A 20,583-nucleotide genomic window follows, 5' to 3' on the forward strand; every position below is an offset into this window, starting at 1 on the left:
GATCCCAAAGCGGAGGCAAGAGACTTGAGTTAAAGACGTTACTGTTGGAATATGAACAACTATGTCGTTGAGGTTCAGCGACTTGAAACTCTACAAGTTACACAACCGGGATCGACCGTAACTAGCATACACGCATAATATGTTCAATGGGCGTATTTCGAATATACAAACTGGTGCGCAGGAATCCAGACTGTTCTACATTTGAAAAACTCAATCGTTATGTTACAATGCGGTGACACCGCATTTTAATGATAAACCTATAACCTAACACCCAACCCCTCACCAAAAGTGTAAAAGTGGCTGTACACAGTATCCGGAATTCGTCCGTTTTGTCTGTTTTGTTCGGATTTCGCTGCCGCGTGCGGAACTCGGTAATGGGTTTGCATACGACTTCGCAAGCGAATTCGCTTAACGGATACTGTGTACAGCCACCTTTACAGGGCGTTTTATTTGGTTGTAAACGGGGATGGCTGCGTACTAATCTATATTTTTGATATTGGCGTTTCTTGTTTCTCATTTAGACGAAAATCACTTTTATTTTAAGTTTAATCCACCACCGGGATTTGAACCCTGCGCCTTGTGTTGTTTAAATCTGCACCAATTCTTTGTTATGTGTTTGTATGTGGTGTATTGTAATCCACTCTACTATAACTTATCATGTTCTACTTTAATATAGTAGGGTGTGGGAAGATGGGGCACCTTTATCACATAATATCCAAATATCTTAATCGTGTTTTGAACAAAAACAACGGTCTATGGGAGTCGTGAGGATACGGTTTTATAATTCTTTGAATGTTTTTTGTTGGCTACCAAATGGGATGAGAAAATACAGTGAAAAGGTGTCCCATCTTCCCCCACCCTACTATATACCAGACCCTACTTTATGATGGCCTCTTATGCTATAGTAGGTTATGTGAGCAACTCACCTTCGCAAAATCTTGGACATTTATTTTCTTGTTTACCGCTAGACAAAATTTAGTTTCAATTTCATGCGATATTTTAAAATCACAATATTTTTTTCTGTTTAAAGTGATTTATAGTAACACGATTCCTAACGACAAATTTCATGTTGTGTTGTTTTATATTTGTATGAATGAGATTTAGACCAGAGTCGGTAAATTCCTCTAAATGTTTATGTGCCACTTTTTACCTGAATTCTAAAAACTTAGATTAGGCGGACCATGGCCTGCCCAATGCATTGACTAGACCAAGAGTTGAGTTTCGGTTTTTAACGTTAAAACACGCTGTGGGTCACGCAGGGTTCATCCAGCGCGTTTGACATTAAAATACATGAAAGCGAAAGTCACATATTTGTGGTTTAACTCCTGGTCGCAGTGGGCGTGGGAAACAAGGTATCCTTAAAAGGCGGCACTATACACATTTATAAGAAAAACAACTTCAAATTTGAAGGAATATAATTATGACGCCCATTTACTCCTAATATTAAGATCAAACTAATAAAAATATAAGGCTGGAATGTAAATATAGCCACAGCAGTGAGTCGGCCGAGCCATCATACGGGCATCCCAGAGTTCACTAAAACATAATTACACTTACGATTCATTGTCCTTGCCTTTGAAGTTGAACTTGAAACGTCTTTCGGTGATTATTTTGCTCTCTTTAACTTTGCCTAAGTATAAATTATAGTTGGATTAGTTTAACTATAAATTTGTTTTCAATAACATGGACAGGGGAAGATGGGAGATTTTTTCATTCTCTTTTCTCGTTTAATTTGAATTGTATAACGCATTCTCACGCCCCTAATTTTTCAAATCCCGTTTCGAAAGTAAGGGATTTAGGTGCTAACGCTATCCCATCATACCCCACAGTACTATAGCTTATTTTAGACGTTTAAAATGCTTTTTATATTTGTCGACTAGCGACACTCTATACTGCCCACTACCGGTTGCTAAACCTAAGTTAATCTCGTGAACGCTATGAGTTTTCTCAAGCAACTAAACAAACTTCCCTCTTATATATCTCCAATTAACTAAGTCGCATATTTCTTTGACAGTTTAAAAACGACCACTGTTGTGGGTGTATGTGTCTTTGGCGGAACAATTAACAGTAATTCCTCCAACCAATATATTTTACTGCTAACAACAAGTACGCAACAACTTTCCGCTTTATAAAATATCTTTGTCTTTAAACAACGAGTGCAATATGAAATCAACACAGGTGAGTTGCGTTATAACATAACAAGTACACGATAACATGCAATAGTGAGTTGTGTAAAACAATTCTTCAACAAATGTGATTCATACAAAAAAGTTCAGTGATTCCATTGAAAAAGTAACATAGTGTTTCCAAACTTAAAACAAGGATAATAAAGTCATTAACATAATGGTTAAGTCTTACGTACTAACTAAAAATGTTGCATTTTAAAGCTGTTAATATTTTCAACAGAATGTTTATAGATGAGACTGTTCGTTGCAGTATTAGCTTAAACCTTTATTTTAATTCTGTCTAAGACAGTTTAAATAAATGTAACTGGCTCTATCCTTGTATCGCTGGAATAAGGCAGTCTTTCACGGGTGTTCTGTTTCATACACCTCGTGCCCGCTTACAAGTAACCATGTATGTAACTTTGTAAGTGATTATTAGAAGATTGTTTTCATATACCCAATGCAATCTCTAACACTGAGTTATTTTTGGTTATTCGCAAGTAAATATATCGTACGCATACAAGTAGTTACAAAGTCTTAAATAAGTTTGGGGTATTTTAACCATAGGACTGTCATTATTCATAGCGAGAGTAATATATTTAGTAACATCCCGACAAAGTTAAGCATTATAATTATATAAATAGTGTTGTAGCAGCTCATCTGGTATAAATAACTTAGTAAATTTCCAACCTTCTATCTGCCATCCGGCAACACTTAATAAGGGAATACTTTTCCTGATTTTTTTAAACCAGATGAGCTGCTAAAAGATTATTTACATAATGCCTGGTAGCAGAAGTAACATAACATAATATTAAATATAATTCCATTAACTGCCACCACTTCCAAAACTTCCAAAGCTCCCAAAACTTCCGCTGCTGCCAAAGCTGCCCCAACTGCCGCTGCTCCACGAACCCCAGGAGCCACGACGGGTCAACTTACTAAGCGCGTAGCCTCCAGCCAAAGCTGCAGCCGTTCCACCGATGAGTTTCTTATGCTTCCCAGCCTTTTTACCAGCTCCACCCAAAACTGAACCAAGCCCGCCTCCCATCATACCACCCATAGCTGCTGAACTTCCTTTCGATTTCTTTTTCTGCTTTGGTTGTTGGACGTAGACTGTTTGTTGGGCTCCGTATGGGGCAGGGCCTCCGTATGCACCTTGTGGGTAAGCTTGCTGAGGGTAACCTTGTTGAGGGTAACCTGCAGGCGGTGGACCCCTATAAGGTGCTTGTTGGGGGTAAGATGGGTACTGTGGACCAGGTTGCCCATAAGGGGGTTGGTAGGGTTGAGCGAACCCTGTACCTGGGGGTGGGTACTGTGGGGGTCCTGTTGGGTATTGTGGGGGTCCTGGAGGGTAATTAGGGGGTTGATAACTCCCAGGTGGTGGTTGGGCACTATAGCTAGGTGGTTGAGACGGCCCGGATCCTAAGTTTAAGTTCTCAAAGCCCAAAGATGGACCTCCTGGTGGTGGGGGAACTTGCGGGTAAGCGGGGCCTGGAGGGTTAGTGGGGCCTTGAGGGTATGCCACTGGGGCTGGTGGGTAACCACTTTGAGTTTGAGTTGGGTAAGCTGGTGCCGATGTTGGGTACTGTGGTTTGTGGGCCCCAGGTGCTGCAGATTGGCAACCAGCGGTTGTTGTCGGTTTAATTGACCTTGCGTTGGTGAGAGCTTGCATCCATGAACTGGCGCGTAATAATTTACATTATGTGTATTGGGATTAGGTCAAACAACCAAGTAGAAGTAGTTATCACAATACTTAAATTATGTAATATTGTAGGTACAGACATGAAATACATGATAGTTACCTATTTAACAACAATACCTATGGCAGTAATATTATGGCCATGATGTTACTTGCACAGATTTGCAAATGCTAATTTACAGCCAGTAGAACAAAATAAGTGGTGACAGAAACCAGTGAATTCTTTGGATAGGTTGTAAAAGCATAACTGGTCATAACTTAGTAAACAGTGCACAAAAACAAACAAAGTGTCAACTTAAATAACATGGTGCTCAACTTGTGTTAAATTTAATCTCACTTACTCTACATCTTGTCTGTTATCTGCAAGCAGTAGAAATTTCCTGCTTTGTGTTGCAAGCAACATCACGCAGTCAACAGAATGGGAGGAAGGTAATGTTGGGATCTTAGCTTGGATTCCTGCCCCAACCTGTAGAAAATTAATATTTTATAGATTTCTGCTACAGTAAAATGTATTATTGAACAGACTTGGCATATAGAGTAACATTATCAAACTAGTTAAAAAAATACTTGAACTGGTTAAGCTTTTAAATGGTTATGCATAACTACCTATTTTATATTAAGTATTTAACAATGTCACAATTGGCATGAGCAACAGTCGAAGTAATATAATAGTTATTTTAATATAAATTAAAATGCAGAATGCAAATATAGTGAAGTATTGTTATTATAGCAATAGTTTAAGATACAACAAGCTGTATTTAACAACTAGTACAAAAAATTATGTAAACATTACATTGTTTGTTTATGAACAGAATAAATATTTAATAAGTTGTTTTGGTTAACACTTGTTACAGTTAAGTACACAATGTTAAAAGTACAAAAACATTTGTTCTAACATATCATAACATAGTGTTTGATTATATATATAAAGTGTATTGCATTATATATATATCATATAAGGGTTTAGATGAATAAATGATTAAACTGAATCATATGTGTATACTGGGTGTGTATCGTTAATTGTAATTTGTCTCTCTTGTGTATCTGTACCCTGGGGCAAAATGTTTAATTGAAACTTTATTCCAAACTTCTCAGTCTACTTGTTTAATTAACATTGCAATTGAAGTAAGATAACTGAATTTATGTTGATATTGTTTAAACATGGCTTTATTCATCAGGTTTAGTCGCAAATAGTTCATACTGACTGTCAAACAGTACAATATAACCCACACTTTGTATTTTCAACAAATTAAAAACAAAATGAAAATTAAGCCAAATACAAAGGCAAAACATCTAATTAAATACTATGTTTTTTATTGAATACTTTGCAACCACAGCCATGTAACTTCTTTTATTAAAACCTATAATTTACTTTTAACCTTTCCAAATAAATTGCCAGTTTACCTGAATATCGTAGCAATCTCGTGTAATATGAAAGTTTCCTGCCCTGGGTCCCCCCTTGTTGTCATAAGTAACGAACTGCCCATCATTATACAAGATAAAGTATCGGTTTTTCCAACCTTTGAATATCCCGGAAGCTGAAACAGAACAAGTTTAAGTCATTTTTACTGTTATGAATAACAGGTAAAATATCTTCGAAAAAGACCTCTGGTTTACTTTACATCACATATATTTTATATATACAGAAAACAGGAGTCGAAAAGTGCATGGTTGGTCATATAAAATGCAATATGTTTACAGTTGGTTAGTTAATGGCCCATACAAAAAAAAAGATGTCAGAAACTTCACCAAGAAAAAGATAATAATACAAAACTTTGGTATAAACCAAAGAAAAATGATAACAACCTTAATATTTTTCTATAAGAGGCCAACAGTATTCACTAATAAAATATAAAATACATTTACCTACATAATATAACTATACAATTATGTACTTTATAACACTGCATTGTTGCATACGATAATATTATAAAACCTATAGTCATCCGTTTAAAAGTTTAACTAAACGTTTATTCGGTATATTAACAAAGACGTAGAATGCTATACTTACAATATTTTTGAAGATATCCCTCCTTAGTGACCGACATTTTATCAGCAAACTACCGTAAATCAACAGATAACTATGTTTGCGCAGACACTTCTTGCAGTAATTGATCAAACAAAACTCGAATGACTTGACTCTTATCGCCAGTGTTTCCAAATGTATTTAAAATATTAAAAAAAATTTTTTTTTGGTATTCAAGCAAAAATTAGGGCGCAAAATGTATATCATTTTATACACAAAAAATATTGTTTGCCGAAATTTTAATTTTTAAATAAAAGTTGAAAACACTGCAGCGTGACTCAGCGATTTTTAAACAGTTTGTACATTTGTTTTGGCCAATACTTCAGTTTTAAAAATCGTTTCACGGCGAATTTAGATAGTTTTATAGATATGCAGACGGCTATTTCAAATAAGAGCCGTTTGATTTTAAAACTGGCTTGCACATGGCGGAAATCGGCTAGAAATTTATCCTCGGTAAGTGCTCGTATTTATGCAATTACTGTAATTTATTTATGTCTACCTTTGCCGGGGTTTGAACCGTTTAACCCTCGGGCCTTGGTCACAGTAAACACGTAGCATTGTTAAATATGTGTTAGCAAGTTGTACCATATTAAAGTTAAATCGTTTATTGCAGGTATTGGAAGGTTTTTATGGTTCTGTTGGAAAGTAAGTTTCAGTTTAATATTATGTCATTTCAAAAAAAAGTATTTTATCTGTTGCTAAATAAATGTTTTTTCCAGCACCCCACTTATCAAGCTACATGGTGTAAGCAAAGAAACAGGTCAGTTATAATTGTTTGTGTTATTGTTTTTCTTCACGTACTATACAGTAGCAGCAAGTTTTAACGACTGTTGTTTTGTCGCTAATTTGAATTCCCTTCTCTTTGTCGTGTTAATTAACCTGATTTTTGTTACTGTATTCAAAGAGATAAATAAATGGTTATTTTTATGTTTTTGAAAGCCCCAATATTCATACAAAGGTTGTGAGATTCTTGCCAAAGCTGAGTTTCTTAATCCTGGAGGATCAGTAAAGGATCGCGCTGCTCTCTTCCTCATCAAAGATGCTCAAGAGAAAGGTTTGATATCACCTGGTGGGACCATTGTGGAAGGGACCGCAGGGAACACTGGGATTGGACTCGCTCATATTTGCAACGCCCTTGGATACAAATGTGTGATATACATGCCTGATACACAGTCCCAGGTTTGTATAGTGATTAGTTTATGGTTTGCAAATATAACTGCTTGCAACAAATTGTCCTTTAGTGGGCGCTATTGTTTCATAAGTATTCATAATTGTCCTTTTGAATTTTAATCATTAACATTGTTAAAATACAGCTACACTAATAGTTGTCAAATATTGGGAACCTCCTTGCTTGATGTGGTAAATACTACGTATATGGCTCTGCTTATTTGTATATGCATATACCATCAAGGTAAAAGCCTTTAGTTGTAACACTGGCAAGCTAAAACACATGATGTCATCCCTGTTTCAAAAATTTGGGTGACATGTCACACTTGGTGGTAAACTAGAATTTGGGAGCCATTTGTGGAAAACACCACTGAAGAACCATGTATTAACCTACCATTTATGTATTGGCTTATAGTTATAACTTAAATGTAACTTCCACAGGAAAAGATCGACATGTTGAAGGTGTTGGGCGCTGATGTGCGGCCCGTGCCCGCCGTGCCATTTGATGATTCAAACAACTACAATCATCAGGTAGATACCTGTTGAATTCATTCTTCACTTTTAGCAAGAAAATGGTGGTTTTAAAATATAGTGTAACGATGGGATGAAATATAATCTATTCGGATTCAAATGAGCATTAAAAATGTGTCGAAAAAAGATGGAATATTTAGATAGATTGCCACTGATATAACCCACTTATTTGCATGTTTTTCTATAGTTCACCTAACGAAAATTCAACAAATTGAATTAACCACTTATAGACATAATGTTTACAGGCACGGAGGTACGCAGAATCTCTCCCAAACGCTGTGTGGACAAACCAGTTTGACAACACAGCAAACCGACGAGCACATGTTGTTACAACGGGACCAGAAATTTGGGACCAAACTGGTGAATGAAGTTTAGTGTTTAAATTAACAGTTTTCAAATAATATGCTTTTAAAGTGACTTTAAATTAAACAATTTTAAACAATTAAATTTCAAAACATTTTTGTGTGTATTGGTATTTATATTATTAAAAACATTAATATCTATATATATTTCAAAACTTTTGCGTTTTGTTTGTAGGCGGGGTTTTATAACATTATTTTTGTGGATATTCAAAACTTGTTTCTTTATAGACGGAAAAGTGGATGCTGTTACTTTTGGTTCCGGTACTGGGGGAACTATGGCAGGTGGGATGTTGTTTGTTTAAATTACATTTATTACACTTAAATTTTAAGGCTAGATTACAATTGTGAGTGTATGTATTTTTAGGCAAGACACTTACCAGCAATTGCTTCAACTCAGTGTTATGGGTTATCTAAAAATGTCACCCACAAAGTAACATACAAATTTAGTATATAAAACAGAACAGAAAACCCATTTTATATCGACTGACCTCGCTCCTTTGTACAAGGATGAATAAGTTACATTCATTCATTACACCTAACTAACAATCTATACCATACAGGTGTGGCAACGTATTTAAAATCAAAAAACTCTGCAATCAAAACTGTGCTAGCTGATCCCCAGGTTTGTTTATACTATGTTTGTAGCATTGTGGGTTTAACAGCCACGCTTTTATTTGACAATTAGTTTCACCTACAATGTGTGTATAGTGTATATACAAAACTGTAATTTTGTTGCTAATTTTCTTAGAGATAAATAAATAACTATATCTTGTTATAGATTTGTCTATGACTTGTGGGTCTTTATTCTCCATTGTAAAGTCTGTATTGTGATGTTGACATTTGTTTGAACTTTTGAACTCACCAGCATTATGATGTCATACAGGGTAGTGTGTTGTATAAATGGTTTACTGAGGGGAAGTTGGAACGCACGGATGGTTCGTCCATCACTGAAGGTATAGGGCAAGGGAGAGTAACAGCTAACATGCAAGGAGCTCCCATTGATGAAGCAATTTGTGTGTTGGATACTGAAGCTGTCGATATGGTAGGCTATAATTCAATAGTGAGCATGAGGTTTATGAATACCACCATGTGTGGCTGGTGTATAAGAAGACACCATGTTATAACTTGACAGTGAGCATGAGGTGTATGGTGTGAGGAAGACACCCATGCTATAACTCGACAGTGAGCATGAGATGTATGATTACACCATGTGTGTCTGGTGTATAAGAAGACACCCATGTTATAACTCGACAGTGAGCATAAGTGTATGAATACACCATGTGTGTCTGGTGTATAAGAAGACATCCATGTTATAACTCGACAGTGAGCATGAGGTGTATGAATACACCATGTGTGTCTGGTGTGTAAGAAGACACCTATGTTATAACTCGACAGTGAGCATGAGTATGATTACACCATGTGTGTCTGGTGTATAAGAAGACGCCCATGTTATAACTCAACAGTGAGCATGAGGGGTATGAATACATCATGTGTGTCTGGTGTATAAGAAGACACCTATGTTATAACTCAACAGTGAGCATGAGGTGTATGAATACACCATGTGTGTCTGGTGTATAAGAAGACACCTATGTTATAACTCGACAGTGAGCATGAGGTGTATGAATACACCATGTGTGTCTGGTGTATAAGAAGACGCCCATGTTATAACTCAACAGTGAGCATGAGGTGTATAAATACATCATGTGTGTCTGGTGTATAAGAAGACACCCATGTTATAACTCGACAGTGAGCATAAGGTATGAATACACCATGTGTGTCTGGTGTATAAGAAGACACCCATGTTATAACTCAACAGTGAGCATGAGGTGTATGAATACACCATGTGTGTCTGGTGTGTAAGAAGACACCTATGTTATAACTCGACAGTGAGCATGAGTATGATTACACCATGTGTGTCTGGTGTATAAGAAGACACCCATGTTATAACTCAACAGTGAGCATGAGGTGTATAAATACATCATGTGTGTCTGGTGTATAAGAAGACGCCTATGTTATAACTCAACAGTGAGCATGAGGTGTATAAATACACCATGTGTGTCTGGTGTATAAGAAGACACCCATGTTATAACTCAACAGTGAGCATGAGGTGTATAAATACACCATGTGTGTCTGGTGTATAAGAAGACACCCATGTTATAACTCAACAGTGAGCATGAGGTGTATGAATACATCATGTGTGTCTGGTGTATAAGAAGACACCTATGTTATAACTCGACAGTGAGCATGAGGTGTATGAATACACCATGTGTGTCTGGTGTGTAAGAAGACACCTATGTTATAACTCGACAGTGAGCATGAGGTGTATGAATACACCATGTGTGTCTGGTGTGTAAGAAGACACCCATGTTATAACTCAACAGTGAGCATGAGGTGTATGAATACACCATGTGTGTCTGGTGTGTAAGAAGACACCCATGTTATAACTCAACAGTGAGCATGAGGTGTATGAACACACCATGTGTGTCTGGTGTGTAAGAAGACACCTATGTTATAACTCGACAGTGAGCATGAGTATGAACACACCATGTGTGTCTGGTGTATAAGAAGACACCCATGTTATATAGCTCAACAGTGAGCATGAGGTGTATGAATACACCATGTGTGTCTGGTGTATAAGAAGACGCCCATGTTATAACTCGACAGTGAGCATGAGGTGTATGAATACATCATGTGTGTCTGGTGTATAAGAAGACACCCATGTTATAACTCGACAGTGAGCATGAGGTGTATGAATACACCATGTGTGTCTAGTGTATAAGAAGACACCCATGTTATAACTTGACAGTGAGCATGAGGTATTTGAATACACCATGTATGTCTGGTCCGAGATATAACACTGTGGGGTAAAATGGGATACCATTCACATAATAATTTACATTTTCAGATAAAAAAATGGGACCAGAAAAGAAACTGAAATCATGGTTTATTTTACTCCCACCTTACTATAGTTACGTAGGGAGCATTTTGTATGAATACCTTGTGTGTGGCATAAACACAGCATTATAACACAACTTACTTTAATCTCCAGACATTCCGACTTCTGCATGAAGAAGGTTTTTACGTTGGAGCTTCATCTGGTTTAAATGTTGCAGCTGCTGTCAAAGTGGCGCGTGGCATGGGGCCTGGACATATAGTTGTCACTTGCCTCTGCGACACCGGTCAGCGATACTTTACACGGCTCTACAGCCGTGCCTGGCTCGAACAGAAAGGACTTTTATCGGCGGTTCCGGAAAAGTATCGCTTCTCGCTTGTGGGTTGAACCTATAGTGCAATAATTGTAGGAAATATTATCGGAGTTAAATTTCTTTTATTTTGTGTTAGGATGAATATTTTAAGTTGTAACATTTTGATTCCACACTTAACCTTAACCTATAACCCTAATTCCTACTGTTTTCTGGATTAGTTTATTTAAAATTTCGGTTTAACAACTTTGGGTAATTTTATATTTTAAAATTTTTTAATTTAAAATTACTAGCTCAGCGATAATTGTTTCTGTATATTTTAATTCTGTTTTTACTATGCAATATTCATGACTTAACAAAATAAAAGAATAAACAATCAGTTATATTTGAAGTGGGGTGTAAATAAATTACAGTTATTGTTTGAAAAAAAGGGTTTTTTAAAAAAAAATTAATTAATAAATGCCAGCAAAGAATGCTAGATAGGGTACGGACATTTTATTTGAAACGAAGAAAATATCTTCGTCTCGGCTGTGTGTCGAGGAGTTTTTATGTCTTGAGTATTTAATAGTCTTGAATATTCAAGAGTTATTCTTATTTTATCTAACCTAATGTTATAAACGTGCAAACTGGTTAACTATCACATATTGTTTTCTACGCAAAAACTAATGGCAGCGGTGGGATTCGAACCCACGCCATCGAAATGACTGGTGCCTTAAACCAGCGCCTTAGACCACTCGGCCACGCTACCGACGATGCAGAACACATCAATCAATCAAGTAGAGACAACTGCGCTATTCCTTACGGGAAGTCATTATACGAAGCTATTTACCACTGCAAGTTATCGGGCGGATTTTCTTGGCTTAGTTCGCCATCTGGTCTTCTAAGCGCCCTGTAAGTGACTGGGCTGTGATCGTATCTTTCTGTGTAACCCCGAGAACACCTGCCGGCTTTACATCACAATTGTGCTCCAAACAGCAAGCTTTGTACGATAAGCAACACAAAACACGTTCATAACATCAATCTTAAGATAAGGCCGACGGAGCATTTAGCATTGCGCTCAATATTCGCGCTGCTGTGTTCAGTATAATTTATCTTCAGCGGGGAAAGGATGTTCGTCCATTTCTTGTGGAACACCAACTCAAATAAAGGATTCGTTCATCACAAAACGCGTCGACGCCCGAGCTCTTTTATCGTCGGCTTATCGTTTCTTTGTTATTTTAAATCAACAATACGAAAGATTTCGTCCAAAGTGAGAGAGCTGATCGAACCGCACGACGCAGCGTTGTGACGTACACACCCCATCTGTGGTGGGCAGGTAATATGAGATAATCCAACCCTTGATCGCTGTCGCGTTGCTATTGTGACGTAACTACAGTTGTGATTCATCCCGCGCTTCCGTCGTCCCGAAAGGCCCCATCGCTCATCAGGTGACGTCACATGGGTCATGAACTTTACTCACATCGAGTCAAAGCACGCGTTGCATTCCAAACACACACGTGACCTATCTAACGCGAATTCTCTGTTTAAACAGGTTTCGGTTAGAAGGGGACCGACAGAAAGATAAAGCGTCTGGCTCGCACCTGCGCCGCAGTCACAACTGACTGGATGGATGGTTTTATCGTCACCTTTCTCCGTTCGCCCACATTCCCGACCCCGTTGGTGTGTTGGCGCAAAATAAGCGGAAAAAGTTTAAAGTTTTTCGTAACTTGATCGATTCGTTGCCCGAATCAACCTCATTATTTCAAGCGATCAAAATTCACAACACAAGATTTCCCGACTCCGTTTTATGACGTAACAGTCACCATTGTTTCGTAAACGAGCTGATGATTTAAAATGCTTAAAGGTCATTGCCATTCAAGATTGTACAACCGAGAAACCAAAAGGGAGCACACAATAGACAAAAATCTTCCCTTTCTTTAAGTTTAAGGCATGTATAGAGACCGAATACTTTTGCATGTCTTTGTATTTAAGCATTTTTGTTTTTTAAATGTAGCGGAAACGATCGTGGTTCAACATATAGTAGGATGGGAGAAGATGGGACAACTTTAGCACATAATATCCAATAATAATCTGATCGTGTTTTAAAAAATTAACAACTGTCTATGGCAGTCGCGAGGATACGGTTTTATAATTCTTTAAATGTTCTTTGTTTACTACCAAATAGGACGAGAAAATAGAACGTAAAGGTGTCCCATCTTCCCCCACCCTACTATACATTAAAGAATAAAATAACATTATTGTTTTAAAACTGTATTATAGTCATTCGGTCTATGTTCAAACCAAGCTTAATATTATTATCATACAATTGGAAATAAGAGACAACCCTTAACTCACCACAGTGAACTTACGCGGAAACCTAGGACACTATACAGAACCCGCATTGAAATTGTTGAACTGTTAGAAAGTGTGAAGTTGAAACCACAGATGGTATTAATATGTAGATTCAGCTGCGTAGTTTCTTGCTTTGCATCTATAAACAAGCACAGTAGGGTTGAGAGATTTGGAAGAGTTTCTTACACTTTAAACGAGGAATAATTTGGCAGCTTTTTGTTGAACCTATAAACATGACTCAACAAGATAATCTGATCACTAGATGTCAGCATGGAGTCTTGAAAGCAAAATGTGCCGACATATTGGGGAGTTTGAACTTGAGACTTGTGAACGGAATCTGTAAAGCCGTATTTTCAGTTTAACATGCAATAAATGCGACTTCGATAGCTCCGTATGTTACATTAGGTGCGAAGAAAGGATTGAGGTGTAATCTCCTTAACGTAGCTCGCTGTTGAAGTTAAAAGTTAAGGTTCGCAAATTAGCTTAAAACAAAGCTGGTCAAGCTCTCGCTGATAATTCCGTCAAAGTCGGTGAGCGGCGTGCGAGTTACAAGACCTCCCTAACCCGGATGTCTCGGCCTTATTCCTTTGAACTGCGGCCGGTGACCCTTTGGATCCTGAATCCGTTTACTGCAAAACAATACTTTGGCCCGGTCAGCGAACAAGAAGACGCAGGTGCTTGGTGTAAATGTGTTAGACGGCCTGTAGTATGGGGTAGGGAATAGCCGTATTATGTTGCAAAGTTATGCGAGTGGACGTTACGCATTCTCACGTCGCTTCAAAGACTTCTGACCGGTGACCCCTCCCTTTGGAAACGGTGAGTAATTTTAACTTAAACTTAAAAACCCGAAAAAGGATGGGTCGTTTAGCTTACATTTCGAAGCGGGCACCCTTAGACAGTTTGACGTATTGAGAATTCGCATCTATGGTCGCTTCAGCTACCATAGCCCACCGGCAGCGTTGTTGGTGTGAATTTTTCACTTTTTCTTCTGTTGGATCAATTTGCGGCGGTTGCCAGTCAAGCAATTATAGATTCCAGCTCTTCTTAACCGCCCAAAGGCCTTCTTTTTATTCTAATGGAAACTATATGGAGCTACTAAAGTGAGATGTTTGCTAGGTTCTGCCTCAGTGGTTACACGCTGACAGACCGGTTAGCGGGTGGGGGGTATCACACCCTATGCTGTGTTAACTATACACCCTCTATTATTATGAATATCTATACATCATATGCAAATATTATCCAATATATACGGAATAAAAAGTAATGACAACGGTTATTGGAAAATTGTATAACTGAAATAATTTTATCTGCTAAAATATTTTGGTCCTGTTTAATTTTATCAGATAAATAGTTTCAAACAATAAAATATTATTTAGGTATTAAAACTTTAAAAAATAATTACATTTGCTTTAAATGTAAAAATATTATTTTACATTTTTATTCTATGTTTTTAAAAATATATTTTTTTAAGTTAATTTAAATTATATGAGCAACTTATTTAAATTGCATTGAGCTTCAATTGCATTTAGCTTCTTAAATTAGTTGATTTACTTAACATGATAATTAAACTCCTAATTAGAAATGATTCGGATAATTAGATTATTTTACGAGTTCATATACCTCGCACGCCATTTTGTTTTTGAAGCAATAACACTGCTGTATGCCCGACGCTGCGAGATATTTTTAGCATTTTTAAATTTCGGTTCTTCATTAAAAAATACAACCTTTTGTGATAAAACAATGCCATGCTTTATTGTGTAATAAACAAAATCGAATAGTTTTTTTAAATTTAATATTAAATTAAAACATACTTTTGAAACATTTTAAGTATAAAAAGTATAATCATAAAATAAAAAATCAGTAAGTTTATTCGCAAATATTTTTAAACCGCAATAGTTTTGAAAAAATTGCGTTTGAAAGTATTTAAACTCGTACTTTTGCTCTATCGAATTGATTAATTAATGGGTTGCTCACATAAATTATAAATAGAATATAGAATTCGTTTTCCAAGCTATTTATATCAAGAAAGTTTTTTTACAACTAGCAGCGGATATTAAAACAACCCCTAAACGAGTGGGACCTTTAACTACCAAAATATAGTGACAGGCCAACGTGATATTTCGCAAAACAAACGAATTAAAGTTCGTTGCTTCACTGTGCTCCCGACACGCCTGTGGGAGCCTAAAAAGTTTCTTTCGTTTTCATTCTCGAAAGAAATGCTTTTCTTATTGTCTTGTTGAGTTCGAGTAAAAATAACAATCACTTCGAATTGAAAGAAATTGCGGAAAAAATTAAATATTTTTAATTGTTTTTTTCTGCGAAGAAACTGGGCAGTAATAAATTACTTGCGATGCCAATTTTTAGGTGATAGGTTCTTAAATCTTCAAAAAAGAACTTCGTGTTTGCAGATGGACATTTGATCGGCTATTCAAACATTTACAGTCACGCAAAAAGTGCCGGTTTTAAGGCTAAAAGCTCTGATAAGATTTCACGGGCGGTCGAGGCATGGTTTTCTGGATTCTTAGGCTCATTAAAATGGAAGGGCGGTCACTCTTGTAGATCAAACCAACCCTAGTGTTTGTTTTCCCCCAGCACGACACTCGACACCGTTTGCCTTGAAAGGCGACAATGATCTTGAACGAACACTGGGTTCAAAATAAGCGGTGTCTGGTCTGTTTGAAGCACTACACATAGGCCTAAGCTAGGTGCTACTATATAATCAAAGTAAAATCTTATGTTAAGATACTAGAAATTATTGTCTGCAGAAATATATTTTATTTATATATCTATATTATCTGTAGAAATTTGCTGTTTATAGGCCTTAGGTGCTATAAAGATATTTAAAGTCATTATCTGCTTTAAACTGTTTTAAATGGGTGTATTATCTTCAGAAATTGGCTGTGTACAAGAAATTAAAACTTTGTTTAGCCGTTTCTATTACTAAGTTGGAATAAACAGAACAATAAACGAAATGAAGTCAACAGTGAAAATGATTTGGCTTCATGTCATTTACCGGGTGAGTGTTTTAAATTTTATTTCGTTACAAAAGTTAGTTTTAAATCTAAGCTGTGATTCTTTCAAGTGTAGAACGCGCTATAGTGCCAGTAAACATATAATTATGTAAGTCTATATGCGTGCAATGGCCTTCGTCTCAGCTTTGTCTAAGATTTATGCTTTAAGACTTAAGTTGTAACGGGAGTAGCCGTAAACCTGTATTTTGAATTCCTAAAAGTGCGAAAACATATTAAATTGTTTTAAATAAATTCTCGATATATCGTATGAAGGCAATAGTTGTGCAAAAGTCATCATATTAGCTCTGCCTCGTTGTTGACTTAAAGCGTATTTATAGAGAACAGATTATATGCACATATTTTTATTATTTGATTTTATAAATAATTTTAAATCGTTGTCTAAGTTAACGTTGTTCAAATAGTTTGACTTGTGTATTACACGTATAAGTGTTGCCGCCCAACGTATTGATATATATAGTGGAGTGGTGTAATATGGGACACCTTCAGCACATATTATTCAAACATCCTGATTGTGTTTTAAACAATTAACAACGGTCTATATATGGGAGCCGTGAAGATACGGTTTAATAATTCTTTAAATGTTTTTTGTTTACTACAAAATGGGTGAAAAAAAAGAATGAAAAATGTCCCATCTTCCCCTGCCCTAATACATGCCAAGTTTTACTAAATAGTATTTCAAAACTTGAACAGCGACGGTAAGCAGTTATAAAATTTGTCCTTTAATTAAAACAGAAAAATTAAAACAGTATTTAATTACAAATAGAAAATAAAATTATTAGGAGTATTTTAAAATAATTTTAAAATTCAACCCAAATTTGGAAAGAAAGTAGATAATGGATCAAAACAGTTTAAAATAACATTACTGTTTTGTAAATATATTTAAAAAAAACATAGAAAAATATTTATTATGTTATATAGTGGGGTGGGAGAGATGGAACTTTTCATTTTATTTTCTCGTCCCAATTTGGTTGTAAACAAAGAACATTTAATGAATTTTAAAACCGTATCTTCAGGACTCCCATAGATCGTTGTAAATTGTTTAAAACACAATTAGGATATTTGGATATTATGTGGTAAAGGTATCCCGTCTTCCCCCACAGTACTATATAGCAGTTAATAGCATGGTAAATTATACACCCCACGCCAGTCATTAAAATGTAATATGATTATTGTGTTTAGCCTCTGTTGCTACCATGCATAACATTAAACTACTCCTCTGGTAGCAAATAAACTTAGTATATATTATATAGGGCAATAAACGTTTGGTCTGCCATGTATGGCGAGACATATCAGAGCTCAATGAAATAACAATTATAAATATAATAAATCCAACATATTTTTAAACCGACAGAAAACTTTGGTATAGAAGGGTGAGGGAAGACGGGACACTCTTAGCACGTATTATCTAAACATCCTGATCGTGTTTTAAACAATTAACAACGGTCTATGGGAGTCGTGAGGATACGGTTTTATAATTCTTTGAATGTTCTTTGTTTGCTACCAATTGGGACAAGAAAATAAAATGAAACGGTGTCCCATCTCCCCCCACTATATATATATGTAAATGTATAGCGAGTTCATTGAAAAGCGTTTGAATTTCAGTCGCCATTTTGTTGAACTTGAACTTGGTATCTTATATTATATTGCGTTCACTTAAGATCGGTTGGATGATTGAAATAATTCGGTTCTATCATTATGTATATAAGGCACACTTACTAAAAATAGGCTTTGTATTTTTGCCATTACATTTTGGGAAATTTAAAAAAATTGCCAAGTAAAAAATGGTTTAAATTAACACATAATAAATTTATATGTATTTTTAAACACGATAACAATATGCAAAGTAAATATTGCAATAAAAATGGTTTAAACAAATACCTTGTCGCACGTGTTCCACAATAAAATAGAATAGACTAAACTTTCAGCGCAAACAATAAAAACAACGGTTCGATAAACGCAGGTGTCGAAATAGTTGTGCTTAAAATACAAAGGCAATCAACACGAAAAGAAACTGCAAAACTTTGTTGGTGAAAACGTACAGTTGAACCCAGGAACATACAACTATGGGCTTGTCGGTATTTATTATCAGCCTCGCAAAACGGAATACGTTCATTAAGTATTTGTGCCTACAACGCATGATGTGCGATTATTTTATCGATTAGCTCGAAACAGGAGCGGTAATAAATAAGTGCGTGTGTTTGCTGGTTTATAATTCGAACCGTACAGCTGTAGGATACCGGTAAATATAGTTATAATCGCATATGAAAAGCGTTTATTACAGTATGTGCGTTGTTATCCTGGGCATACATGCTCAGGCCTTTTTTAACGAGTACTTTTGAATATTTAAACACCAAAATTAAACCTTTTGTATTAACGTAAGCACGTATAAACATTATTTTAAACTGTAACAAAGATAGCTTATTTGCGTGTCCGAGCACTTCTTATTTATAAAATGTTTTAAAATGTTAAAGAAATGCTTAAATAAATAGGAGGGGTAAATCTGTGACCCAGTTAGTGACGTCACCCGGCCATTGACGTCATCAGCGACAAAACAAGATGCAGCTGAGAGTTATGAAGAGTTTAAAAACTGCATTGATGTAATAAGATAAGAAGCAGGGGTTACTGGATCGAGACCAAGCCCGGTAAGTCGAACATATTGTATAATTGTATAAATAACAAGTAAAATTACCATTGTACATTGCAGCGTTGTTTTTTCCACGTGAAAAGATTATACCAAATAGCTCTTACGCGCAAAATATATTCTTTGCAATAGAAATATATTTTCTACGGGATTTTAAATATTTATCTTTGTCCGTTTAAGAATAAAGCAGTGTCGATTTTTAATCGATGTATTTTATTGTGGGGTAGAATGGATAACGTTAGCAAATAATATTCTTCCACATTACCTAATCGAGTTTTGAACAATTAACCAACGCTTTTTTAGAGTCACATGGTTATTGTTTAATTCTGTATATATTCTTTGTTTACTGACAACGAAACGATAAAAAAAGGATAACACATCGACTTCTTACGCATGCCAATATTTATAGAATTACAGCCGTATATCTTCTAAAAGAACGTTCGCGTCTCTAAAAAATGCGTTGTTAACTGGTAAAAACACGAGGTTGAAAATGGAATTCAGATTCTAACGGTATCCAACTTATACCCCACAGTAATATACACCATACTCATAATTTTAATATCGCCGTTATATTTTACAGGTTACCATCGATCGTACAACAGGGATAACGGGATCCACTCCATGGGATGACGCCACGATATTTCTTCCCATAGGAACTCATTACCGAACCTTAGTGATATAAACCCCCCTGGTGGTTTATACTGCGGGTCAATTCCATGGTAAATATTTGCAGAGCGTTCCAAGCTCTCTGCGCGTAGGAGAAGCCGCTGCTTGAACCGAAGTGGTCTCAATGCTAAACGATGAAGCGACGCTGTAAGATAGCGCGAAAAAAATCGAAATTTTAAACTGGGAACACCATTAGGGCGTTTGAGGCGACATTTCTTTGTTTTTTCTTTTAGTTTAAACTTCTATACGTGGTGGTGGTGGGAGCGAAACTTAAACACCACTCACTGCTCTCACTCCTCTCCACACAACACTCCACTCGTCACTTCAAATCTTCCCCACCCTCTGTGGGATACGAAGCCAGAGAATCCGAGCCAAAATATTTGCTTCATCCAATATTCATAATTTTCATAAAACCGTTTTTCGAAAATCCGCCGATTAGGGATTAATTTGCAACTAAATATGCGCGCCGATTTATTTTTAAAAATATTAAAAACGGGGGACATTTGATTGTAATCGAAAAAAGCCCTCGCATGCCCTATATGTAGTACTGCGTGGAAGATAGGACAACTTTAGAACATAATATATATCCTGATCGTGTTTTAAAGGATTAACAACTGTCTATGGGAGTCGTGAGGTTACGGTTTAATAATTCTTTAAATGTTCTTCGTTTACTACTAAATGGGACGAGAAAATAAAATGGAAAGGTGTCCCATCTTCCCCCACCCTACTGCTGTATAAAAGCACGCCAATTTAAATTTTA

General features: G+C 36.2%; 2 protein-coding genes, 1 long non-coding RNA gene and 1 other non-coding gene across 4 annotated transcripts; 2 read left to right on the plus strand and 2 right to left on the minus strand.

Annotated features, from left to right (window-relative positions):
• Window positions 1–2,109: 2,109 nt before the first annotated feature.
• On the minus strand, window positions 2,110–6,000 carry LOC100181754 (translation initiation factor IF-2-like). The gene is made up of 4 exons (XM_002130179.5): window positions 5,876–6,000; window positions 5,269–5,402; window positions 4,206–4,330; window positions 2,110–3,844 (listed from the first exon to the last, which is right to left on the minus strand). Exons 1-4 carry the CDS (start codon window positions 5,910–5,912, stop codon window positions 2,992–2,994), a joined length of 1,149 nt encoding a protein of 382 aa, XP_002130215.1. The 5' UTR covers window positions 5,913–6,000; the 3' UTR covers window positions 2,110–2,991.
• Window positions 6,001–6,156: 156 nt separating this feature from the next.
• On the plus strand, window positions 6,157–11,544 carry LOC100179446 (cysteine synthase 1). Its single transcript, XM_002130263.4, has 10 exons — window positions 6,157–6,343; window positions 6,504–6,535; window positions 6,610–6,650; window positions 6,849–7,069; window positions 7,499–7,588; window positions 7,834–7,948; window positions 8,179–8,232; window positions 8,511–8,572; window positions 8,834–8,992; window positions 11,000–11,544. Exons 1-10 carry the CDS (start codon window positions 6,260–6,262, stop codon window positions 11,228–11,230), a joined length of 1,089 nt encoding a protein of 362 aa, XP_002130299.1. The 5' UTR covers window positions 6,157–6,259; the 3' UTR covers window positions 11,231–11,544.
• A 275-nt stretch (window positions 11,545–11,819) lies between these two features.
• Window positions 11,820–11,901, minus strand: trnal-aag. The gene has a single exon. It is a non-coding gene; the product is annotated as a tRNA-Leu (tRNA).
• Window positions 11,902–13,358: 1,457 nt separating this feature from the next.
• Window positions 13,359–19,875, plus strand: LOC113474688. Its single transcript, XR_003396377.1, has 4 exons — window positions 13,359–14,300; window positions 16,376–16,500; window positions 19,006–19,158; window positions 19,738–19,875. It is a non-coding gene; the product is annotated as an uncharacterized LOC113474688 (long non-coding RNA).
• The last annotated feature ends 708 nt before the right edge of the window (window positions 19,876–20,583 follow it).

This window comes from Ciona intestinalis, chromosome 11, assembly GCF_000224145.3.
Source record: "Ciona intestinalis chromosome 11, KH, whole genome shotgun sequence".
Taxonomy (NCBI): Eukaryota; Metazoa; Chordata; class Ascidiacea; order Phlebobranchia; family Cionidae; genus Ciona; species Ciona intestinalis.